Source organism: Meles meles, chromosome 3 (assembly GCF_922984935.1).
Source record: "Meles meles chromosome 3, mMelMel3.1 paternal haplotype, whole genome shotgun sequence".
Lineage (NCBI taxonomy): Eukaryota > Metazoa > Chordata > Mammalia > Carnivora > Mustelidae > Meles > Meles meles.
Window position 1 is genome coordinate 122312328 of NC_060068.1, and position 27084 is coordinate 122339411.

Genomic DNA, 27084 nt, shown 5'->3' on the forward strand with positions numbered 1-27084 from the left:
CAGGTTAGTCCACAAAAAAGTCTTAATAAACTTAAGAAGGCTTAAATCATACCAGGCATGTCTTGTAACCACAATGGTAGAGAACCGGAAATTAATTACAAGAATAAAACTGGAAAATTCACAACTATGTGGAGATTAAACAACATGCTACTAAAAAACCAATGGATCAAAGAAGAAATCAAAAGGAAAATAAATAAAAAAAAAAACAGAGGTGCCCAAGTGGCTCAGTTGGTTAAGTGTCTCACTCTTGGTTTTGGCTTAGGTCCTCATGGAGTGTGAGATAGAGCACCAAACTAGGCTCTGTACTCAGCACAGTTTGCCTGGATATTCTCTCCCTCTGTCCCTTTCCCCACTTAAGTGTGCTCTCTCTCTCTCTCTCTCTCTCTCTCGCAAATAAACAAATCTTTAAAAAAAAATACCTCAAGACAAATGACTAGGGAAATACAACATCCCAAAATTTACAGGATGTGGCAAAAGCAGTTCTAAGAAGGAAGTTCATATTGATAAGTGCCCACATCAAGAAGGATCTCAAATAAATGATCAACTTTACACCTCAAAGAGCTAGAAAAAGAAGAACAAGTGATGCCCAAAGTTAGTGCAAGGAAAAACATAACAACAAATAGAATGGAAATAAATGAAACAGAAACTAAAAAGACAACAGAAAAGATCAATGAAACAAAGAGCTAGTTCTTGGAAAAGATAAACAAAATAAACCATTAGCTAGACACCAAGAAAGAGAGTTAAATAAATAAAATCAGAAATGAAAGAGGAGATGTTACTGATAACACAGAAATAGAAAGATTCTAAAGAGGCTCTAATGAACAATTATATGCCAACAAACAGGACAATATAGAAGAAATGGAGAAATTCCTAGAAACATATAATTTTATAAGACTGAATCATGAAGAAATAAAAGATCCAAGTAGACTGATCATGAGTAAGGTGATGGAATTAGTAATCAAAAACTTCCCAATAAACAAAAGTATAGAACCAGATGGCTTCACCAGTGAATTCTAACAAACATTCTAAGAAGAATCAATACCAAATCTTCTCAAACTCTTCCAAAAAAGAGAAGAAAAGGGAATACTTATTTTAAAAGGCCAGCACTACCTGATAATAAAACCAGACAAAGATGACACAGGAAAATAAAATCATACGCCAATGTAACTGATGAATATAGATGCAAAATCCTCAACAAAATATTAGCAAACTTAATTTAAAAATACATTAAAAAAACCATATACCATGATCAAGTGGGATTCATTCCAGGACTACAAGGGTGTTTCAACACATGCAAATTAATCAACTTGATACTACATTAACAAAATGAAGGGCAACAATCATGTGATCTCTATTGCAAAAAAAAGCACGAGACAAAATTCAACATTTTATGATAAAAATGCCAAACAAGGTAGATATAGAGGGAATGTACCTCAACATAATCAAGCTTATTTGTGACAAGGCCACAGCTAACATCATACTCATTGGTAAAAAGCTGAAAGCTTTTCCTTTAAGATCAGAAACAAGACAAGGATGCACACTCTTGCCAGTTTCATTCAACACAGTATTGGAAGTCCTAGCTAAAGCAATTAGGCATGCATGCTTGCATAAATAAATAAATAAATGGAATGCAAATTGGCAAGGAAGAATAAAACAGTCACTATTTGCTGATGACATGAAATCTTATATAGAAAACCCTAAAGGTTCTAGCAAAAAAAAAAAATGTGAGAAGTAATAAATTTAGTAGGGATGCCTGGGCAGCTCTGTTGGTTAAGTGTCTGCCTTTGGGTCTGGTCATGATCCTGGGGACCTGGGACTGAGTCCCACATTGGGCTCCTTGCTCAGCAGGGAGCTTGCTTTGCCCTCTGCCTGCTGCTCCCCCTGCTTGTCCTCACATACTCTGTCTCTGACAAATAAATGAAATCTTTAAAAAAAAAATTTAGTGAAGTTGGAGAATACAATATCAATATACAAAAATTTGTTACATTTCTATACTCTGATAATGAGCTATGAGAGAAACTAAGAATACAACTGCCTTTACAATTGTATAAAAAAGAATAAAATACCTAGGAATACATTAGACCAAGGAGGCGAAAGGCCTATACATTGCAAACGATAAGACATTGATGAAAGAAACTGAAGAAGACACAAATAAATGGGAAGCTATTCTGTGGTCAGGGATTGGAAAAATTTATATTGTTAAAATGCCGATCCTAGCCAAAGCAATCTACAGTTTCAATGCAATCTTCATTAAAATTCAAATGGCATTTTTCATAGAAATAAAACAATCCCAGAATTTGTATGGAACCACAAAAGATACCAAATAACCAAGGCAATCTTGAGAAAGAACAAAGCTGGAGGCATCACGCTTTCTGATTTCAAACCATATATACAGAAATCCAAACAGTATGATATTGACATAAAAACAGACTTGCAGATCAGTGGAACAGAACAGAGGCCAGAAATAAACCCACATATACATGGTCAATTAACTTACGACAAAGGAGATAAGAATATGCAAAGGAAAAAGAACAGTCTCTTCAACAAATTGTGCTGGGAGAATGGCACAGCCACATGCAAAGGAATGACACTGAACCATTATCTTATACCATACAAAAAAAACCCCAAAAACAAAACTCAAAATGAATTAAAGACTTGAATATGAATATAAGACCTGAAACCATCAAACTCCCAGAAGAAAACATAGGTGATAAGTTCCTTACTAGTAGTCTTGTGATAATTTTTTTTGGATTTGACTCCAAAAATAAAAGCAATAAAAGCAAAAATAAACAAGGGGGACTATATCAAACTAAAAGGTTTTGCGTACTAAAGGAAACCATTAATAAAATGAAAAGGCAACCTACTAAATGGGAAAAAATATTTGCAAATTATGTATCTTATAACAAGTTAATACCCCAAAATATATAAAGAACTAATACAACTCAATAGCAAACAAAAATAAAAAAATTCAATTTAGAACAGGCAGAGGATTTGAATAGAAATCTTCCCAAAGGCAACATACAGAAGGCCAACAGGAACATGAAAAGGTGGTCAACATCAATAATCATCAGGAGAATGTGAATCAAAACCATAATTAGATCATTTCCCACCTGTTAGAGTGGCTATTATAAAAAAATAACAAATAACAAATGTCAGTGAGGATATGAAGAAAAAATCCTTAAGCACTGTTGGTAGAAATTTAAATTGCAACCATTATGGCAAACAGTATAAAAATCCTCAAAAAATTTAAAGTAGAATTACTATATGAGCCAGCAATTCCACTTCTGGATATTTGTCTGAAGGAAATGAAAACACTAACCCCATGTTCATTGCAGCATTATTTACAATACCCAAGACATGGAAGCAACCTAAGTGTCCATCAGTAGTGTATAAATACAATAGAATATTATTTAGTCATCAAAATGAGGGAAATCGTGCCATTTGCAACAACATGCATGGACCTTGAGGGTATTAGGCTAAATGAAGTAAGTTACACAAGACCAATACCATACATCTCCCTTGTATGTGAAATCTAAAAACATAGAAACAGAAAAACAAAAAATCAAACTCATAGATACAGAGAAAATAGATTGGTGGTTGCCAGAGGCATGGGATGAGGGTAGGCAAAATGTGTCTAGGTGGTTAAAAAGTATAAACCCACAATTGTAAAAGAAATGAGTTGGGGCGCCTGGGTGGCTCAGCTGTTTTAGGGTCCCACTCTTGATTTCGGCTCGGGTCATAGTCTCATCGTTGTGAAATAGAGCCCTGCATCATTGGGCTCCGTGCTCATAGGGGAGTCTGCTTGAGATTCTCTCTCTCTCCCCTTGCCCCTCCCCCACAATAAATAAATCTTTTTACAAAAGGAAATAAGTCATGGGATATAAAGTTCTTTAGAAAGGTGACTATAGTGAGTAATATTTCATAGCTGAAAGTTGTTAAGGGAGATCTTAACAGAAGAAAAAGTTTTATAACTATGTAGGTTGATGGATATTAACTAGACTTGTGATGATCATTTTGCAATATATACAAATACCAAATCATTATGTTGTATCCTTAAAACTAATATGTTAACATGTCAATTATATCTGTATATATCTATATCTATATCTATATCTATATCTATATAAAAGGATACGTCTAATACTTACCCCTGGAACTCATGAATGTGAATTTATTTGGAAAAAGGGTGTTTGCAGAGTAATTAAGTTAAGGATATTGGGATCAGATCATTCTAGATTAACCAGGTAGGCCCTCAATCCAATGACAAGTGTCCTTATGACTAGAGGAAAAACACCAGGGCATGGGGGAGAAGACAAAAGAAAGAACAGAAGGGCACATAAAGAGGGATGCAGAGACTAGAGTTACTAGCTAGAAGCCAAGGAATGCCTGGAGCCACCAGAAGCCAGAAGAGCCAAGGAAGGATGCTTGCCTAGAGCCTCTATAGGGAGTGCGGCCTGCCTACATCTGGATTTTGGATTTCCGCCCTCAAGAACAGTGAGAGGATAAGAAAGTATGACTTTCTGTTGTCCTAAGCCACTAAGTTTGTGATAATTTGTTACAGGAGCCGCAGAACACTAACATGATAGAAAACAAGCATCATTAAGTGTGCAAGGAAAAATTTCTCAACCCAGAATTTCAGGTCCAACTAAAATATCTTTGGAGAAAAACAGAAATGAAGACATTTTTAGAAAAAAGAAAAAGAAAGAAAAATTGTTGCCAGCAGAAATGCACTATAAGAAATGTTAAAGAAGTTCTTCAGACAGAAAGGAAATGATACCAGATAAAAAAAACTGGATATTCAGGAAAGAATAAAGAGCATCATAAATGGTAAGTAACTGGGTAAATATAAAACTATTTTTCCCTCTGACTTTGAAAAGAAATCATACTAACATTTAAAGCTTAAAGCAAAATTTTGCCTTGTAAGATTTATAATGTAACATATATAATACATAGGACATTTATGGTATAAAAGATTAGAAGGGATAAATAGATCCAAATAGTTGCAAGTTTTCTAATTTTATGTGAATTGCTAAATATTAATTCTAAGTAGACTGTAAAGGGCTAAGGATGTATATTGCAGACCGTAGAGAAACTGCTAAGAAAATAAGGAAGAGGCAAAGGTAAAAAGTTCTAAGTTGGGGCTAGCTGGGTTGAGCGGAGTGCTTTAAGTAGGATGTGGCAGAGGATGATAAAAAGATTGTTTTAAGGAAGAGAAACAAAAGAAGTGGTAATAAAATTGCTTGTGGCAAAGGAAATTAGAGTCAACACTGTAGTGGTTGAATAGTCCCCACCGCTCCCCACCAATATTTCTACCCAGAATGTCCGCATGTGACCTTATTTGGAATGAGGCTTTTTGTAGCTGTAATTAAGTTAAAGATCAAGGTAAGATCATCATGGGTTAGGGTAGGCCAATGACGGGTTCCCTATAAGATACAGACACAGAGGAGAAACACAGAAGAAAAGAGAAAAAGGCCGTGTGAAGATTGAGACAGAAATTGGGGTTATGAGGTCACAAGACAAGGAACACCAGGAAGTACAAGAAGTTGGAAAAGGTAAGAAAGGCAAAAGAATGAAGGCAGAGGCTTACCTTATACCACACACACACACAAGAACTCAAAATGGATCAAAGATTTAAATGTAAGAGTTAAAACTATAAAACTCTTAGAAGAAAACAGGAGAAAGCTTCATGACATTGGATTTGGCAATAATTCTTAGATATGACTCAAAAAGCATAGTCAGCAACAATAAAAAGATGTCAAAATTTATCTTTTATGCATCAAAGGAAACTATCAACAGGGTGAAAAGGTAACCACAGAATGGAAGAAAATATCTGCAAATTATATGTTTTTTAAGAAATTAATATCTAGAATATACAAAGAATTCCTATAACATAACAACAAAAAGCCAGGGGAAAAAACCAAGTGGATTAAAAAATGGGTAAAGGACTTGAATAGACATTCCTGCAAAGAAGATGTACAATAGCTGATGAGTACATGAAGTGATGCCCAACATCAGTGATTATAAGGGAAATGCAAATCAAAACCACAATGACATACCACTTCTGGTAGGATAGCTCTTATCAAAAACAAAACAAACAACAATAATAACAAAACAACAAAAAGGAAAAAACCCACAAAATTCCAAGTGTTGGCAAGGATGTGGAGAAATTAGAACCTTGTGCAGTTGCTGGTGGGAATGTAAAATGATACAGCTGTTGTGGAAAAACAGCACAGCAGTTCTTTAAAAGAATTAAAAATAAACTCCCATATGATACCGAAATTCCACTTCTGAGTATATGCCCCCAAAGAACTGAAAGCAGGGATTTGAAGAGTTCTTTGCACAGCTATGTTCATAGCCACACTATTCATGACAGCCAGAAGGAAGAAGCAACCCAAGTATCAATCAATGGAAGCATGGATACACCACATGCGGCCTATACACACAACAGAGCTAACTCAGCCTTAAACAAAAAGGATTTCTGATACATGTTACAACATGGATGAACCCGAAGATAGGAGGCTAAGTAAAATGACCCCTTCACAAAAGAACAAATCCTTCGCGATTCCACTTCATGAAGTATCTTGAGAAATCAAATTCATGGGGCTAGAAAATAGAATGGTGCTTGACAGGGGCTGGGGAGGGGGAATGAGGAGTTAGTGTTTAATGTGTATGGAGTTTGAGTTTGGGAAAACCCAAGAAGTTCTGGAGATGGTTGGTGGTGAAGGTTACATAACATGATGTACTTAATGCCACTGTCCTGTACACTTAAAAATGCATCAAATGATGAGTTTAGGTTCTGCATATTTTACCAGAATTAAAACATGAAAGAACAAGGAAAAAAGACGAAAGGAAGAAATCTCTCTTAGAGCCTTTGAGGGAGTATGGTCCTGCTCATAGCCCGATTTCAGACTTCTGGCCTCTGGAACTGGGAGGGCATACATTTCTGTTTAAAGCCATCAGGTTTGTGGCAATTTGCTGTGAAAGCCACAGGAAGCTAATATAGATACACTGAGACTGCAGAAGGGAAATAAGACCGAAATGGGAACAGAAGACTCAGGTAGAAGAGACCATGCAATCCATCATTATGATGAAGAGCCAGGGCAGCACTTTGTACACGTTCCCTCTGAGTGCAGCTGGGAACTGGGGATCATGCACACCCCGTTTGTGGCACTAGCTCACGAACCCTTGTACTCCCAGGCCAGTTGTAGGCATGAATGGCCAATGGTAGCAATCCCAGCTTGATAGAAGTACAGGTATCCATGGCCTCAGACCCCTCAGGGATGAAGGTCTAGGACACCCCCAAAGTTAAGCCCTCTAAAACAGTACACATGTTACATTCAAGGGCAAAGGGGATCTAGAACATGTAGAAAGGAAGATGACAAATTATCTGCAGTCTTGGACCAACTGCAGCTTTGGGGGCTGCAGCTCTCTCAAACCTTCCTCTTCTAAGTCTTCCCCTAGAAATTATGATGAATCCCTTACAGAGGCTGTGACAGGACCTTAATTTAAAATACAAGTGGATCTGAGCAGGGCTTGGGATGATCTATGGCAGACACTGTTAGTGCTCTACCCAGATCCCTGTAACTTCCTTCCATGGATTCTGTGCGCTTTCTTTTCTAATGGCCCATATTAACTACAGCAGACCCTTGAACAACACGGGTTTGAACTACATGGGTTTACTTAACTTATACATGGATTTTCCCCCCAATACAGTATAGTTCTGTAAATGTATTTTCTTTTCCTTATGATTTTCTGAATATTTTTTTCTCTAACTTACTGTATTTTAAGAACTAGTATACAATACATATATAAAATCTGCGTTGACTATTTTTGCTTTTGGCAAGTCTTCTGGTCAACGTAGGCTATAAGTAAAGCTTCTGGAGAGTCTAAAGCTATATGTGGATTTTCAACTGCAGAAGGGGTTGGCGCCCCTAACCCCCGTTGCTCAAGGATCAAATGTACTCTTTCTCAAGCCCGGCACTCCTATTGATGTGGCTTTGCCTGAAGCACAGCATGCAAGTGTCTGGAAGCTGAATGACTGCTCCAGGAGCAGGACCAGGAGTCCATACTCAAGTTAGGACCAACTCTGGGGAGTGACTTACATCCCAGAACATCATGTAGGATCAGCCTGAAGCTGAAACTCTACTCTAAGGGATTCTGCCAGACAGTGTATCTTCCCTTTCTTGGTTTCCCACCCCCTAATGGGTTTCTCCTGGGAGTACTTCTTAAAAAAGCCCTTATGTAGTATCCTCATCTCGGGGTCTGCTCTGGGGAACCCAACCTGAGGCAGGGGAGAAAATGTCCTGACTTGTCCCATTATAATCTGGCACCTGTATCTCCTAAATATTTCATGTCAAAGGCTGTTATCTTTTCTCATGGGGCACTTTTTGGGTTTCCTATTATTTCTAGATGAGAGTTACCTCCTCTGGCTAGCTCCCTGATACCTTCCTCCCCTCTTAATCTCCTACCTCCCATGCTGTACCCCTCACAGGGGAGCCCTGTAGGAATCACTTTCCCCTCCAGATGGCCTCTTGGTCAGCAACCATTTCAAGACAATGTTTTTGTGTGTGTGTTGGGAGGAGGTAGACAAAGCTGGTCCACACAAGCATGCATTTGCCCCTTGGAATTTTGGAAGAGCAGGGGCTTCTGAAGACAGGTATTTTCTCTCTGTGGCCATAGGCTAGGCCTACTCAGCCTCTGGCCTACCCACATATTCACGTTTGCAGACATGAATGAGAACCAGTGCCCATGTCTCCAAACTCAAAGGGTCATGCTTTGGTATCTGAGTGGTCACTGAGGCACCCTGAAGTGCATCTGGGGAGTACTGGGAGGGAATAATTCTCTAAATGTTCTTCCATCTTGGCAGATCAGTCTACAAGCCTCACTGGAGGCTTCAAAGTGGGGGATGGGCTGAGGAGCTGGCAAAACTGCTTTTTGGACAACCTTCTTCATAGGCCTGTCAAACTTCATATAGTACTTTCCATTAAAATGGCACCTATTGGGGCACCTGGGTAGCTCAGTTGTTGGGCATCTGCCTTCAGCTCAGGTCATGATCCCAGTGTCCTGGGATCAAGCTCCACGTTGGGCTCTCTGCTCAGTGGAGAGCCTGCTTCCCTCTCTCTCTGCCTGCCTCTCTGCCTACTTGTGATCTCTCTCTGTCAAATAAATAAATAAAATCTTAAAAAAAAAATAAAATGACACCTATTGTTTTCAGGTTCGAGGCCACAGTGGAAACTCCAGACTAAAATAGTCCCCTTTTTACATCAGGTTACATAGATAAGGCTCCTGTTGCATATATTTTGCTCCAAGTTTGGTAATTCTGAGCCACTACTGGCTACAAAGATCCTCCAGTAGAGAGAAGAAAGGGAGAAGTAGGCACACAACATTCCCATTCAGGTAGGAGGGAATAGGATAAGGCCATCAACAGGAGAGGGTGTACCTGCATTCACAAGCACAACTCATTGGGATTAATGCTGGCAACCTCGGTCCTATAAATTCTGTGTTCCAGCAGCTAGAATCTAGTTCATCAGGAAATCCCTATATAACTTCTTCCCTCTTTACCTGTTTTCTGTTGGCCTGTTTCCTCAGAATTTAGGATACTCCTCGGGATAAATTTCTCAATACTTGGAACCCTCCAAGCTGCTTAGGGCCTTACAGAAGGGCCTGAGTTAGGCTCCAGCAAAAAAGTTCACACTAGAGTTGAATTATGCACTGCCCTGTCTCTCACTGCTTCTCATTTTGTACCCTACTTGCAAGGACCCATCTCATCCTCTCTAGGATGCGGGAACTGCCAGAGAGAGGGACATGCAAGCATGAAGGAATGTAGCTGTTTGTTTTTTTTTTTAATGCGAGGAGCCAAAATAGGAGGTGAGAGAAAGAAGAGTGAGAAATAAAGTTGGAAAACTGTACTGGAGTTAGACTGTGCTATAGTAGGTAGCTCACCATGGAGCTACTCAGGAGTGAGGAGTGGGACAGAGAGATTGTCTACCTGATGGTTATTTTAACCAGTATGTCCTTAGTTATTATTGAAGGGAACTCTTTTCTAATTCCAATTCTTTTACACCTGTGTCAGACTTCTTGGCCAATGTCTAGTTTTGTTCAAGATCCTAAACTTGAAAGTCTGGCACTGAGGATACCAAGGCCCTTTCTGCAGTCACCATAGTGATCTAGGGCAATGATCTTTGACTTTCTCCTCTTGTAACCCCAAAAGAATTTTGAAACACTATGTAATTACTCATTTCTTAAAATATCTAAACATTTTCAGTATAAATTTAATTAGCTGAGAATATAATTTCCAGTGTATTATAAATACTGACATTTATTTGTTTTTAAATATTTACTTATTTATTTTAGAGAGAGAATGAGCTCACCTGAGCAGAGGAAGAAGGAGAAAGAGAAAGAATCCTCAAGCAGACCCCTGCTGAGTACGGAGCCCAATGTGGGGCTTGATCCCAGGACCCCAAGATTATGACCTGGCCAAATCAAAAGCTGTCAAGTTAACTGACCAAGCCACCCAGGCTCCCCAATAAATACTGACCTTTAAAAATAAAGTTTTGGGGCACCTCGGTGGCTCAGTGGGTTAAGCCTCTGCCTTCAGCTTGGGTCATGGTCTAGGGGTCCTGGGATTGAGTCCCACGTCAGGCTCTCTGCTCGGCAAGGAGCCTGCTTCCCTCTTTCTCTCTGCCTGCCTCTCTGCCTACTTGTGATCTCTCTGTCAAATAAATAGATAAAATCTTTAAAAAAAAAACAAAATAAAAAAAACACAAAGCTTTGTTACTTTTCTTAATGAAATTTAAATATATAGTCATTTCATACTACCACCCTTTTAAATATACATGAACAAGCTGTTCTCTCATAGGAGGAAATTTTATATCCTTTTTTTTCTCCTGGAATTCATATCTCCAGTCCATTTCCCCCAAAATTTTGTGCTTGAAAGTCTTATTGCTCACCTTATGCTACTTCTCTTCTGCATGTTGTGTTATAATTTTTATTTTTGGTGATCCCAGGCTTGGAATGTTAGCAAAAAAGCTTTCTGCATTTAAATTATCATTGGAATTGTTATTAAATGCAATTGGCCAAACAATAAGTACATGAACATTTTGATAATGATTAAACAGAATTGTATTACAACTACATCTTTAAACCAACCAATAACTAAAAAATAGTTTGCATATCCAGGCATGAGCATTACTGCTAGAATAAGATGATTTGGCAACAAATTTATTTTTAGGTCACATTTTTATAGATGTTAGTACTTAAAGGACTTGTTTGTAGAAGAATAAATGTTGTTTGTAGAAGAATAAAAGCAATGTTATACAAATTTGGATTCCTTCAAAGTTATTATGTTAAAATTTACATAGTGATCAGTTAGCAAAATTATTTTATTTATTTTAAAATATTTTTTTTCTTCTTTGTTTTTAAAGATTTTATTTATTTATTTGACAGAGAGAGAAGCAGCGAGAGAAGGAACACAAGCAGGGGAAGTGGGAGTGGGAGAAGCAGGCTTCCTGCAGAGCAGGGAGCCCAATGCAGGGGCTCGATCCCAGGACCCTGGGATCATGATCTAAGCTGAAGGCAGATGCTTAATGACTGAGCCACCCAGATACCCCAGCAAAATTATTTTATTATTTTTATTTATTATTATTATTTTTTTGACAGAGAGAGAGCGAGCGAGAGATGGAACACAAGCAGGGGGAATGAGAGATGGAAAAACGGGCTCCCTGCTGAGCAGGGAGCTCAATGCAGGGCTTGATCCCAGGACCCTGGGATCATGACCTGAGCCGAAGGCAGATGCTTAATGACTGAGCCACCCAGGCGCCTCTAGCAAAATTATTTTAAATTATCATTAAAACTTAATTCAATCATCATTCAATTTTGTTGAGAGCAAAGTACTGGAAATCACCTGACTAATCAAAACATTTTTTACATTATTCCTGGAGAAATTCACTTTATCAATTTTGGGAAAGCATACTTAAAAATCTTTATCAAGAATTATGAAATAATTATTCATTAAACTCAGGTAGCAGAGATGATACTATGTACTTACACATTCTATTTCCTTTCCTTTTCTCTAAGCAGACAGAAAAGAATATACTGTTTGGCCTCCCTTGCAACTTCTCAGGGCTGTGTGATTAGGTACTGACCACTGAATAGTGAGCAGGAATGATGTGCCAGTTAATAGCTGGTGACCCTCCCTTCTGTCCCCCTGCCCAGCAGTATGGGAGACCATGAATTCCAGGTGGTGTAACTATAAGATAGAAGGTTGGCTGACCTCTTTGGACTTTGCATGAACAAAATATGTGTGTTAAGACATTATGTCCCCGGGGTGGAAATGTGTCAACTTGGCTAGGCTGAGCCACATTTCCTTGAATTTTGTTCCTCTGTGTTTCTGACTAGGGTGGGCCACAAGACAGACTCTTGTGTGGGCTCTGAAGAGTAGAAGTAATACCGAAGTCATTTTATAGCCCATATACATTGTCATTGATCAACTCTCTTACCTCTTTGGTATGAAGAGTGCAGCCACTCTTGGGGTCTGCAATCACCCCAAGTTCCCTTACAGCCTCCTTTAGCTTCTCTGATTCTTGGGCCAGGGTTGGGGTTCGGCTCTTTGACAAAGGGCTCTAGCCTCTGCAGGAGAGCGACACCACCAAGGTTAGAGGCAATAAGAACTAACAGGTTTCAGAGTGCCTGGGTGGCTCAGTGGGTTAAAGCCTCTGCCTTTGGCTCAGGTCATGATCCCAGAGTCCTGGGATTGAGCCCTGCATTGGGCTCTCTGCTCGGCAGGGAGCCTGCTTCTCTCTCTCTCTCTCTCTGCCTGCCTCTCTGCCTACTTGTGATCTCTGTCTATGAAATAAATAAATAAAATCTTAAAAAAAAAAAACACAAGAAAACTAACAGGTTTCAGTTTGTCCTCATGGACTCCAGTTTGGCTTACTTTGCTTTCCTACCTCTTATTTCCATTTTCCCTTCCTGACTGACTGCCCCAAGGTCTTAGATCCAGTGTCAGCTGTGAGGACAACAGGCTTACAGAGATTGCCTAATTAGATTTAACAATTATATAATGTCAACTCCTTGTAAGAAATCTCTTAATATACTCAGTGGTTCTGCTTCTCTGACTGAGTTTGGACTGATACACAGGGTTGCAAAGGATTAATTTGCTACGGTAGCATAGTCTCTTCTCTTTTGACTAATATAACTTTTCCTTACTCTTTCAGTTGAAGATATCTTCTTTCCCCTGATAAGTTTCAAACTTGGGAAAACACAAATATTAATTCCAGTACATGTTTGCCAATAAATTAATTGGCGAAATGTTCCTACTTATGTGCTTTAAGTGTCTCTTCCTAAAAATTGTGAAACTAAAGATATAACTCGTCTAATATCTACTATTGACAAAGCCAGTCTACACTATCAAACCAGTAATCCAAAAAGACTATCAGAAAAAGTTGGCTATGTTTTTCAGTTTAAATAAATGTGCCAATATGTATTTTATGATAACTACCTTGCTTCTGATTCTATAGATGGATAAGACATGGAGCCCAGTCATCTGGATAAACAGGGTGCTATCTCTAATACTTCTTTTTCTTGAATTTATTTTAGAAAGAGAGAGAGAGCAAGAGCATGAGCTGGAGGGGCAGAGGGAGAAGGAGTGGGAGAGAGAATCCTAAGCAGACTCCACACTGAACGTAAAGCATGATGTGGGGCTCAATCTCACGACCATGAGCTTACAACCTGAGAAAAAAACAAGAGTCAGATGCTTAACCAACTGTGCTACCCAGGCACCCCTTTAATACTTAAAAAAAAAAAAAAAAAAAAAGATTTTATTTATTTATTTGACAAAGAGAGAAAGAGTACAAGCAGGGGGAGTGGCAGGGAGAGGGAGAAGCAGGCTCCTGCTGAGCAGAGAACCCAATGTGGGGCTGGATCCCAGGATCCTAGGATCATGACCTGTGCTGAAGGCAGATGCTTAATTGACGGAGCCACGCAGGCACCCTACCCCTTTAATATTTCTTAGCACCATTCTCTTTTCTAGAGTTCCACAAGATTTTCTCCTAAGAGAACTGCATTCTTTGATGTCTATTGGAAATGAAGCAGGGCACCTGGCTGGCTCAGTTAGTAGAGCATGTGACTCTTATCTTGGGATGATGAGTTCAGCCCCACAATGGATGTAGAAATTACTTAAAAAAAAAAAAAAAGCAAATAAAAATATTTAAAATAAAGGGGGGTGGTGCCTGGGTGGCTCAGTTGGTGGAGCATGCAACTTTTGATCTGGGGGTTGTGAGTCTGAGCCCCCTGCTGTGCAGAGTTTACTTAATTAAAAAAAAAAAAACTTAAAAAAATTTCAGTGCACTACCCCACTCTATAATGTATCTGAATTCAAAAACCCATCATAGGTCAACATATACCATTTTAAAATGTTACTTTTTACCTTCAACAGTATTCATAAGAAAGGGACAGACACAAAGCCCTACCAAGGGTTTACAGTACTTTGGTTAAAAGAGAGTTCACTGAGTCCAGTATCTTGAAGTAGCTCACTTGCTCTCTCTTTTTGCATCTCTGTTGGTTACCTATTGCTCTGTAACAAATTAACTCAAAATGTTACAGCTTAAAATAACAAATACTCATTATCTCCTAACTCTCTATGGGTCAGGGATCCACAAACGACATAGACCGTTGGTTCTGGCTTAGGGTCTCTCATGAGATCAAGATGTCAAATGGGGCTACTGTCATCTGAAGGACTGAATGGGGCAAGAGGAGCCACTTCTAAGGTGGCCTTCTCATAGGCCTGGCAAGACAGTGTTGATTGTTGGTAGGTGGCCTCAGTTCCTTACCAGCTGGACAGCTCCACAGGGCTGCCTGAGTGTCCTCATGACATGGCAGCTTGCTTCCCCCAGAGTAAGTAATCCAAGAGAAAGCTAGAAAGATGCCACAACACCTCAATGATCTAGTTTAAAGTCACATACCCTCACATCTGCCATACTCTATTTTGGGAAAATTTAATATTATATTACAAAGCTTTAATAAAACAGTATGGTACTGACACAAAGAAAGACACATAGATCAATGAATCAGAATAGAGAGACAAGATAAAAGCCCATACGTACATGGTCAATTAATCTATGACAAAGGACGCAAGACTATAAAATGGGGAAAAGATAGTCTCCAATAAATGGTGTTAGGAAAACTGGACAGCAACATGCAAAATAACGAAACTGGACCATTTTCTGATACCATACACAAAAATAAACTCAAAATGGATTAAAGACCTAAATGTGAGCCCTGAAGCCGTAAAACTCCTAGAAGAAAATATATACAGGCAGTACCTTCTTTGACATCAACCTTAGCAACATTTTCCTAGATATATCTCCTCAGGCAAAGGAAACAAAAGCAAAAATACAATATTAGGACTATACGAAAATAAAAAGCCTTTGCATATCAAAAGGAAACCATCAACAAGATGAAAAGGCAACCGACTGAATGGGGGAAGATATTTGTGAATAATATGTCCAACAAGGGGCAAATATCCAAAGTACAGAAATAAGCAACTCAAAAAAAAAAAAAAGATTGATTAAAAATGGGAGGAGGATCTGAATAGACATTTTTTCCACAGAAGACATACAGATGGCTAACAGATCCATGAAGAGATGCTCAACATCATTAATCCTCAAGGAAATGCAAGTCAAACCCACAATGACATGTCATCTTATACTTGTCAGAATGATGACTAGTATCAAAAAGAGAAGAAATGACAAGTGTTGGTGAGGATATGAAGAAAAAGGAACTTGTTTCCACTCTTGATGGGAATGTAAATTGATGTAGCCACTGTGGAAAACAGTATCACATTTCCTCAAAAAAGTAAGAATAGAAATACCATATGATTCAATACTCTACTATTGGATATTTACCCAGAGGAAACGAAAACAGAAGAGTACTTCTGAAAAGATACATGAACTGCTGTGTTCATTGTAGCATTAACAAAAGCCAAAATATGGAAGCAAATTACAATTCCATTGATAGAGGAATGGATAAAGAAGATGTGGTATACATATACAATGGAATATTACTCAGTCATAACAAAGAATGAGATATTGCCATTTGGGACAACATGGATGGACTTAGAGGGTATTATGCTAAGTGAAATAAGTCAGAAAAAGACAAATACCATATGATTCCATTTAAATGTAGAATCTAAAAAACAAAATAAACAAAAAGCAGAAAGAACTATTAATTAGTAATAGGGTGTTAAGTATTAAGGGACAAAAACAATGCTAAATACAGAAAGCAATTATAGGGATCAACCACTACCTGTAGGGCTGAGACTGAGTACCCAAGGAAGAAACAAACTTGGAAGAGCCCTCATACCCCCACTGCTAGGCTGAGATTCAGACCTCACTGGGAAGAAGTTACTTATGGGCCACTGGATGGTTGAAGTTTGCTGAGGTGCTACAGGTTGTGGCTGGCAGGTAGGAAACTACCCACTGAAGTGTCACTGAATTCACTGGGAAGCCACCCTCTGAATGTCCTGGCCACCCGTGTGTGTGTGCGCATGTGTGTGTGTGTGTGTTGCAGGGAAGGTATTGTTCTGCAACCCATTTGGTTCTGTATACCACAAAAGCAAGAAGGTAAATAAAGTATACTAGGACTAGGAAGAGAAGATCCTTCATTTGCCTGTGCTCTTCTAGGGCTCTCTACTGACAAAATTAAATGTTGTGCCAGCTCACAGAGGAGAAACATTCACAGGGTCCTAGTTGGACTCCAGTATTCCAAAGTATGTAAAAGAAGAATGGATTTTGAAACTAAGACACTATAAATTGATAACAGGCACATACATGGTCTGAGGCACAGAAGTTAATGTACTTGATTATGAAGTGCTCTCCTAGACTCCATTAAGTGTGTTTCATTATATATACGGTATGTGTACCATACTGTCTGCACAAACTAAGCAATTCTGAATTCTGAATATGTTTCAGACCTCAGGGTTTCAGTTAAGGGATTGTGGACCTGACCACTTTGTTGTTAGCAGGTCTTGCTATCTGAAAAACCAGGGGGAAATACGACTCAAAATCTTCTGCCTTTACTGATGACCAAATCTAATCACCAGCAGGTTTCTAGCCCAAAGCAGTTAAAATACCTGAGAACCTGAGTTCTTATTTAACATAAGTAATAAGCCGTGGCTCAGCTTGCCTCTCATATAGTTTGGGTAAAGCTTCTATTAATACATGATTTTTTAATCTCATTGAGCTCCTGGAACTTGACCCAATAGTACCTTTTCCTCTTACGGTGGGATATGATTTTAATAAAAGGGCAGAAGCCTTGAGTTATCTCCATTACAGTTCTAACACCAACGGTTGCAAACTCAAATCTCTCTGTGGGTTAGGCACAAAAATTACGTGAGCAGGGGGCGCCTGGGTGGCTCAGTGGGTTAAGGCCTCTGCCTTTGGCTCGGGTCATGATCCCAGGGTCCTGGGATCGGGCCCCGCATCGGGCTCTCTGCTTGGCGGGGAACCTGCTTCCTCCTCTCTCTCTCTCTGCCTGTCTCACTCCCTGCTTGTGATCTCTATCTGTCAAGTAAATAAAATCTTTTAAAAAAAAATTACGTGAGCAGAGCGGGCAGATATAAGACAACAGGGAGCAATGGTGACAGCAGAAATCTATAGAGCCATGCTTCAAGTAAAGAAGGTCGTTGCTACTTAACCCCTGGATATTGTTGCCACACATAGCCAAAAAGCTAGATAGTCTAATTTTTCAAGAGAAGATGGAAATTCAAACTTTAAAATGCAAAAATGTCAACTTTTAAAACAATAAAAATGATGTAGGATAAACACACATATTGGGGAATTCAGCTTGTGACTCCTACCCTAACCCTACATGGTAGGTCCTGTGGCAAATCCTGGTACATTAGGAGTCTTGGGTGGCTGTTACATTAATAGTCCTCAATGAACCTTGACTCTCTGTACTGCATAATAATCCTTTTCTACATGGATTTTGGGCTTGGCTGTACAACTTGCTTTGACCAATGGGACATTAGCAAGTACGGTGCGACCAAAGGCTTGATGATCATTTGCTCACTGGGGCTTGTCTTCCTGGAAGCTAGTTACCATGCAGAAGCTTGAATGAATGATAAGACACCAAATGAAGAAGAGAGGCCCTAGAGGATGAGAAGCCATTTTGATGAGCTCCTAGCTGATTGCAGTCTCATGAGTAACCTCGGTATACTATGTGGGCCCAGCTGTGTTCAGTCGACCCACACAACTGTAAAAATAAACCACTGTTATTTTAAGCTACTAAATCTTGGGTGTGGCTTATTATGATACACCACATAACTGAAACAGAGGTCATTTATTCTAACTCCTGTATTACTCCTGTTTTACTAACTAAGGTCCAGGCAGGGGAAGAGGCCTAGTGAAACGCAGACAGCAAGTTAGTGGTAATAACTTTCCAATTCTGTGCTCTTCCTTCTTATTGCTTTTCTTTTAATTCAGATAAAGACAATGAAACTTCAAACTGAACCAGTGTGGAACTTACACTGTGCCCTGCATACATATAAATTACTGTAATTACTTGATCCTTAGAAATGGAAAGATTTCTAGGTCACTGAGTCCCCTCACTTTACAGGTGCAGAGAATTCAAAACACTAGAGAAAGAGAAAAACAGCCTCTGATATTTGGAAGCTGGCCTGTTACAATTATCCTGGCTGTAATGTTACTAGATGATAGATGGCCCTGTTAGGTAGGCCTTGTGCTCTCCTGTTGAACAGAATTTCACAGAACATAAACATCAGATAGGGCCATTCTCTGACTGTGGATAGATCAAGACAGAAACAAGGTCATTCCTTAATTATATTTGGACTTAGATAAAACATGAACATTGTCCAAACCACAAAAAATGACCAAACATCTCCATTCTGGCTGATGAGGGGTTCCTGCTTCTTTAGCAATTACAGCTTCTGCCTTAATCTACTGTTCCCTTGTTCCAGGCATGATTAAGATGCTCAGTCATTGGACTACCCCCACTTCCTGACAGTATCTAATCCAGAGTAAAGCCTCATTTCCTTAAACCCTCTCCTAAATCACCTAACAACTCTTACTGAGACGCCTATGATTAATTTCTCTTGGTGCGTATTCTCTCTCATTGCAACCGATAATAAACTCAACTTGTTCAATCAGTATGTATCTGGTGGTCTTTGGTTAGCCGGCGCTAACAGACCTGACAAAGTTCACACAGAGCTGAAGGCCGACTTCACTAGGAGTCTCCAGGTCTCTAGCTGCGGTCCTTCTTAGCGCCTACTCTTTTGGCTAGTATCTGTTTTCCCACCACTAAGGCACCATGATAACAGAGTCCTTCCTTGTAATGCTCGGAGTTGATTCCTAGTGCCAAGGCTGGCAGAGGCTGGAAGTTTAAAAAACAAGTATTTCCTGAACGAATGAATACGAGGGGCTCAATATCCAATATGCACAGGTTCCCTTTCGTCTCTCAGCTCCTCCCAGTTGTGGTGCGTACAGACAGCACTATAGCTAACTCATCTCCACAAACCCACTTTCCCCAACGAAATTTCCAAACCCCTCACTTCTGTGATGCCCATGATCTCAGAGCCTTTCCCTTGTCGGAGCTTCTCTCGCTTGTTGGCCCCTCTCACTTCTGAGCCCCAAGTCCTCCCAACGCCTCTAGAACCCACCTGTCTTGAACATCCGTCCCTAGCCGCAGACGCTCGCGGACCAACCGCGCTGCTACTTAGGTGTAGACTAGACTCTGCGACAACCACTGCGCATGTGCGGAAATCGGTCTCTCACGCAGGATCTCTGACGAGTGAAGAGTTACCTCTGAGTTTCCGTCCCGGTCTCAGCCGCCTGGGGCTGCCAGGAAGTCAGGAGAAACTAGCCGGAAGGAGAACCCGCGCGCAGGGCTTTCTGGGATATGTAGTCGTGGAGAGCACGAGGCCCTTTTTTGAGGGAGCCCTTAATTCTTTAGGTTTTCACGTCCCACAGTGACAGTTCAGTGCTACTTTTGTTCAGAATTCAGCTTCAGGCTGCCAAGAGACATTAGCCTGAAGTTGACTTCTCATACCCACAACGCTCTGCGGGGCCCCCGGCGCCTGCTGGGAGCTGTAGTCCTCGGTCTGCGTACTGCGTTCGCCGAGGGGGAGGGCGGAGCTGCCGGCGGCCCGGGCGGGCTGGCAGCTAGAGTGGTTAAGATAGCCGCCTCCGCCTCTACCGCCTCCGCCGTCGCCTCCTCCGCCCGGGCCGTTCGCTGCTGCGCGGGGAGAGCGAGGCGGGGCCGCCGGGGCCGCCATGGAGCCCGACTCGGTGATTGAGGACAAGACCATCGAGCTCATGGTGAGTGCGGCCCGCTGGACCGTTCTTCCGTCCGGCCGGCCCCGGGCGGGCCTGCCCATCTCAACGTCCGGCGCGAGGCCGGCCCCAGCCTTTCCCCACCGCCTTGACCCGGACCGGGGCCCTCCGCTTTCCTGGCCTCCGGGCCGGCGCGGTTCCTCGGGATCCCTGGAGATCTCAGGCCGGACCTGGCCCGGCCCCCTCCATGCTCCTCGGTTCTCCTTCCTCCCTCTGTCCTATATCCGGGCCCATCTCTCGAAGGACCCGCGCTCGATTATGCTGTGGCCTTAGCTAACACTCGCTCTAGCATCTCATTCTCCTTCTCTTAGGAGGGGATTTTTTCCCTGAATTTCTCCGGCCCAGGCCTGCACCGCTCTTGGCAAGCCCCACTCAGGCCGAGTGAGATGGTGGTGGTGGTGGGGGGGGGGGGTACGGAGGAGATCAATCAGGGCCTCGGTCTCCGCGTCCTAGTAGGGGTCTCAGCACCCTGTCCCCAACGTAGGGCAGTGTGGATGCCGGGATAGGCCTTACTAGGGTGGAGGTGGGGAGCTCTGGGGTTTGAGGCAGTGACGGATAAGGGGCCTCTTTCCCGGGCCCCTGTGGTGTCCGGCTTCTCGGACAAAGGGTTTCCTACTCCGCGGTGAGGGATGTTTGCATAGCAAGGCCCCAGGTACTCTGGATTCCATCTCCCAGGAAAGGGAAACCCTAACTTCATGTTTCCCAGCGTTGCTTTGGGAAAATTGGGGCGAGGGGGAGGGTTCTTCTCATCACTGCCGCCAGTTCTTTCTTATTAAAAAAAAAAAAAAAAAGAAGGAAAGAAAAGAGGGAGAGAATCCTAGGCCCCTCGGAAAGCGACCACCCTTCTATTACAGACCATTGGTAGCCATGCCAGACTTCCCGGTCTTACCGACACCCTAACCGCTTTCCGTTTTACGACTTGAAGCCAGAAGGGGTTTTTAGAAACAGAACTATGAGAAGGTGGTTAGGAGAAGCGAAGAATTTGCTGCTTGATGGATGGTTTGGTGGAAGAAAAGAAACATGGCAGCTATTACCTGCCAGTTCGAACATTGGGGAAATCAAACTGGGCTCTGGAGAGTTAGGGGGAGGAAGTCTTTACCTCAGCAAATGGACATGCCCAGGGTTTCTTCCTGTGGAAACCTTGACAGTTTCTTTGTATCTCTCCTAACACAGTAACAACCTCTATCCCTGGATTGAGAGGAAAGGTGAAAGAATCTACTTAACCCAGCAAAATGTTTTCATAGCCAGATTTTCTCCAGTGTGAAAATGTTTATTGAGTCAGTGATTCCAGTTGGTAGGGTTGGTGACATCAGAGCCACTTCCCCCATTTAATGCTATAAATAATAAATGGTGACACTGAAAGTCTGTTGGATAGCTGCATGGTTTCTGTGGATGATGGTATCTGGGGAGTTGAGATGCATGTTTTAAAAATGGAAGTACAGTAGCATAAACACACAGACAGCTTAATATTTGCTGTCCTTTGCATAATTCACAGAACTAGACTTCTCCAGTATTCTTTAGGGGGGAAAAAAAAGGCCTTGGTCGTTTTTGCTTTGTGTGCGCACACGTGTGCTTTTTTTTTTTTTTAAGGATATTGTCACGTGTGAGTTTTTATTTGATTTTCATTAAATAGTTTCAGTATAATTTATTGAACTATTATTGTAGTGAAGGTTTTGGTGTTCTAGAAATTTTGTAGTGGGTTATTTTGGAAAAAATCTCTTCCTGGAATAACATATATATACATATTTTTATGGATGTACAGTACATGTACTCACAAGTGGAGGAGTACTTCACATTGAAAAGTTCTAACTTAGTGCCCCTGAAATTGGCTGTCCCGTGCTCCTTCCATTTCCATTCATTTAAAAAATAAAATGTCTTTATTCTCAAAAGAATTAGAAGAAATACAGTGTACTTCATTTACTATTGTTGATTGTATGGTTAAAAAAAAGAACAAGCAGCTCTGGCCTAAATTTATTGGTTTCCCATGCTCATAACTTTAGAAAAGTTTTGAGTATATATGATTTTACTTATTTATGATCTGAAAAGATATTTCAGCCTTTCAAGGACATTATAAACCGGGATTCTTAGAAAATTTAACAAAGAGATCAGTTTTGAAGTGAGCTTTTCATATACAGATTTTGATATTCTCTCAAAGGTATGCCGGTTAAGACTCTTAGGCAACCCTTTTCATAACCATATATGCATTTATTTTAGTGTAGTAGATAGAACAGGTATTTAACAACTGATTTAGTAAATCCAGGATTGGGTGTAGGAAGATAATGCCTTAAAATCTAATTGCATGTGGCTCTTTTTATTCGCTGAATTTTAATTAGTTTCCAAAACTGTGTTAAAAATACTTTATACATTGGTTTCAGAATAACATAATTGAAGAAAGAGAGGAAGGGTTAAACTGATGGTGTGGTGAAAGCCTAAAGCATGAAATATTTTTTGATTTTTATGAGTCAGCTTCAATACTCAAATATTTGTGATTGTGTTGCCTGTACCAGTTTGGTACTTAATGGTTAACAGAATAACTTTCATTTGATATTCCAGAGAGTGCTACATTAAAGACAGGAAACAGGCTTTTTGGGTGTCTCCAGTTTGTTAATCTTCATCCTTCCACTTCCTCTGATTTGATTCTTTTTTTTTCCCTTGTACTTTTTTTAGTTTACTAAGAAATAAAGCTGGTGATAGCCTAATAATTAAATCTCCAAAATATGCCCCTCCACCCTGCTTGTGACTCCTACCTCTGTCTCAGGCTGGGTCCACAAAGAGTGCTTCTCCAGTTGACCTACCTCATAGGAAGGGTTCAATCTTGAGTATAGACTCTAAACTCTTCATTGAGACAACTGAATTTATAATTGCTGATGGTAAATAATTTAACCGCCAAATGACTTTCGTGGCCTTATATTGAACGAGTATTGTACCTAGTTTGTGGGACTGTTTTTGAAATTTCTGACTTTAGTAGAATGAGTATTATCATTAATGAGGTAAAAAAGTAGTAATCCAGTTGGAAATATACAGCGTTTACCAGACCATGTCTATTATGGTGGATTTCACTGAAAGAAGGAAAATTGCATTATGTGTCACATGATGTTTATCCATGCTTGAAATAGGAATATGAGTTGATGTTCAGGCCCTCATTACTAGAAAGCACTCACAGAGTTGTTAATTGGAAGAGAACAATGGTAAGTTTTCCCTATTAGAAGATAGCGGAAACTGATGTTCAAGGTTAGAAAAGGTAGCCCTGCTTCCTCTATGGATGTGAGAGCATACCCACCACCCTCCCACAAACACAAATTGATGAGCAGTTTATTGTTAGCTGTTGGTTGGTTCCTCTCTTTGCACAATGACCTTACGTGACTCATTTTCCTTTTGTGTTATCTCTAAGTGGCTGTATTACTGGTTGAATTTAGTAATATAGGTAAAGTACGTTGGACCTTATTAAGAGGGTAAAATATCAGTGCTGTGTTTTTGAACTGTTGAAGTATGGGCAGGCCACAAGGCCAAGGAGATGAAAGAAACTAAGTGAAGTCATGGAAATTTTTCTCTTTCTTTTTGGACCCCCCCCCCCCACCTTCCTGTCACTGGTTCTGACTGGAGTAAGTAGCATTTAGTGACTCTTCTAGGAAATTGGATCTTAGTTTGTCACCATCACTTATCCTTATCTACTCCTAAGCATGTGCTAATTTACCAAACGCAGATTAAATAGACAAGGTTTAAGAAGGATCTGAATGAAATAAACCACATAGATATTTATAGACTCATTTACCTGCCTCAAGAGGTGGCTCAAATACATCATTTTTTGCTGCTGGTTTGGAGTAGGTTAGGTGTCCCTTCAGAATTGACAAGGACAAACATGATCCTGTGAACATGTCTTGGTACCCTTGGCTCTTGATTGCCCTAACCTGAGAACAGAGAGCTAGCACAGGGAAATCACTAGGCTATCATACAGGTTCACAGAGCAGCACATAACAGCCATTTGACCCTTGAACAGCATGGGCTTGAACTGTGTGGGTCCACTTATTTTTTATATACTTTTAAAAATATACGTTTTTCTCTTCTTTATGATTATCTTAGTATTTTCCTTAGCTTACTTTATGTACGAATGTAATATATGATGCATATGAAGTACAAAATGCATGTTAGTCACCTGGTTAGTCACCTTATTGATAAGGCTTCCAGTCAACAGTAGGCTAATTAGTAATTAAGTTTAGGGAGTCAGAAGTTACGTGCAGATTTTCTGTTAGGTGGCGGTCAGTGTCCTTAATCTCCCATGTTGTTGAAGGGTCAGCTGTAGAGCCCTCTGAGTAGTGTTGTTTGAGCCTACGAATCTTGCACTCTGAGGTTCCTGGGTTCCACCTTGTGGTGTTTACACTTTAAGGGAAAGAAAGCACTTCAACTCTTAGTAGTTTCAATTCCAGACCCCCAGCTTTTCTTCCCCAATTCCTCACTTATTCTGTATTACAGCCAAAGGGTGGACCAGGATTCTTCAGATTTTGCTCACGCCCCCCCTCCTTTTTTTTTCTGTCAGCACTGATAGTAACTGATCAAGTCCGTGTATTGAAGGCTACTGATGTTTACTGGAGGGACTTAATAGTCGGCTGTCTGTCCACATTGGCTTAGGTCAAGTCTCAGCAGTTCTCTCTTCCACCTGTACTGAGAAAGCCTTGTCTTAAAATACAGTTTAGATGCCACCTCTTTTGATGTCAATTTACATTATGGTGGCACATGCCATTTTTTTTTTAATTTATTTATTTTTTCAGTGTAACAGTATTCAGCCATTTTGTTTTTATAGCATTGCCTACATGATGTTCCCTGTTAAATGAAATGAATGAATTCTGGCACTTTGTATTTATCTTGTGGCACTTAGCATGTTCTGGGTTCGTGGTACAGTTTCCTGTCTGTGTCCCTTGTAGAATGATAAACTCACAGTGCCTTCTTATGGTACATGTTCAGTAAATGTGGAGTTGACTTTTCTTGTTGATTGTTGATGTGCATTATTGCTGTCTGTCTGTATGGTAATTCTCACCTGTATCACTAATTCTCATAATAATCTATTCCTAACTCTTATGGGACTTATCATACCCGTCTGTGTATCATAAAACCTCATGATCCCGTCTAAATTTCCCATCCAGAGGCTCTTGTCTTTTGAATCCTTTGAAATGCTGAGCACTTGGGTATGCAGTAGATACATTGACTTAATTAATGAGGTAATTTTTTTCATGCTGTGAAATGTTTTTAAGATTTCCTTTTGATAACTTTAAGACAAAAGTATAGATGAATAGAGGAAAAAGAGTGGTAAAGCAGACGAGGAGGGTGGTGTGTGGTACACGGACATCCCTAGACATTTTAAAACCATTATTTACAGACTTACACACAGCAGAGTGATTTACACACATCCGGGAGAGTGGTTGATAGCAAAGTACTGAGGAAACCAAATTCCTTTTATATCTTTGGATGTGAACTTGCCAAGACTCCGTAAGTTCTGAGGATTCTGTGACCTTAGAAAAGCATGATTTAGCAACAAGGGTTATGGGCTTTAGAGGGAAGCACCCGAGTTTTTATCTTAGCCCTATCACCTGCGGACTGTGTGACCTGAAGAAGTTAACCTTTCTGTGCTTTGCTTTCATTATCGGTAAAAAAAAGAAAATGTAGGTTTTGCTCCAAGTTGTTGGGAGGATTATGGGAGAGATGTATGTGAAAACACCTTGCAGACGCTTATCTGGTAACTGCTTGCCATACTGACTTCCCCACAAGTACAGGGACTGGGTTTTGTGAAGCACAGTCAAGACAGATGGTGTTTTAATTTTTACCCTTTAGTTGTTCATGTATTTATTTGTGAAGCTTTGCAGAGGCCTGACATTGAGTTGCTTTTAGCTGTCTGTTTAATGAGGTGTCTTTAGGGGAAATGATGTAATCATACAGAATCAGTATTATCTTGGAAATTCGGGAAGTGGAAGTGGTGTTACAATTACTAAGTATTGCCAGTTAGGCATAATTAGACGGGTACTCTACTTATAGAGGGAATCCACCCCGTCCCCTTCAGTAGAAGGTAGAAGGGGGCTGGTGATTAGTTTGTTATACAATTGAGCATTGTGATTTATGTTTGATCAGTTTAGTTTTGATGAGGAAATTAGGATTTTCCAGTTCTTATTCTTGTTTTAGCAAAGCTGATGATTTTGACCTTTAACAGAATAAGCAGTGGGTATTATACAAGATTTCCTCCCGGGTTGTATTGTTGTTCATTGAATTAGTTGACAAAAGGGGAAAAAACCTGTTGGTCAAGAATGTGCTTGTTAGTCTCAGTTAAGTTTCTGCTGATCATAATTGCCTAACAGGAAGTTTGTCTTTGTAGGCAAATGAGAGACGAACCAGGAAGACCTGACAGTCCTGTATGGTATCTCTAACCTGGATCTTAATTTTGTTTTCACAAAATTTAAAGATTGCAGAGTTCTGTGATGTCAGCAGGAAGCATTTTTAGGAAATTCCTTCTCAGGGATGGTCAACAAAGACCTTCACAGGTGGAAAGCTGTGAAGTAGAAACAATGGGATACTAACACATAAAATGAAAAAAAAAAGTTCACTCTTTGAGTGCAGAGATGGGTAAATATAATAATTATAACGAATATAGGAAACCATTCTAATAGCTTGCTTCAGAGCCACAGAAAAAAAATTAAGTTGGAACTCTACTGTTGAGAAAAAAGAACTTAAGTCATTTTGAATTTTTATTTTTTTA

At 40.2% G+C, this 27084-nt stretch overlaps 1 protein-coding gene and 1 long non-coding RNA gene across 13 annotated transcripts in view; one reads left to right on the forward strand and one right to left on the reverse strand.

Annotated features, from left to right (window-relative positions):
- Window positions 1-19809, reverse strand: part of LOC123938294 — a 76486-nt gene extending 56677 nt beyond the window's left edge. For all 4 annotated transcript variants that reach the window (XR_006817707.1, XR_006817706.1, XR_006817708.1 and 1 more), the window contains exons 1-2: window positions 19673-19809; window positions 12498-12627 (exon numbers count right to left, since the gene is read on the reverse strand). This is a non-coding gene — a long non-coding RNA (uncharacterized LOC123938294). The remainder of the gene's footprint in view (window positions 1-12497; window positions 12628-19672) is intronic.
- A 337-nt stretch (window positions 19810-20146) lies between these two features.
- Window positions 20147-27084, forward strand: part of FBXW11 (F-box and WD repeat domain containing 11) — a 121103-nt gene continuing 114165 nt past the window's right edge. For all 9 annotated transcript variants that reach the window (XM_046000190.1, XM_046000194.1, XM_046000193.1 and 6 more), the window contains exon 1: window positions 20147-20330. Coding sequence is in view for 6 of the 9 variants with exons in the window: in XM_046000186.1 (XP_045856142.1) it covers window positions 20286-20330 (45 nt within the window). In the remaining 3 variants the exon portion in view is untranslated. The remainder of the gene's footprint in view (window positions 20331-27084) is intronic.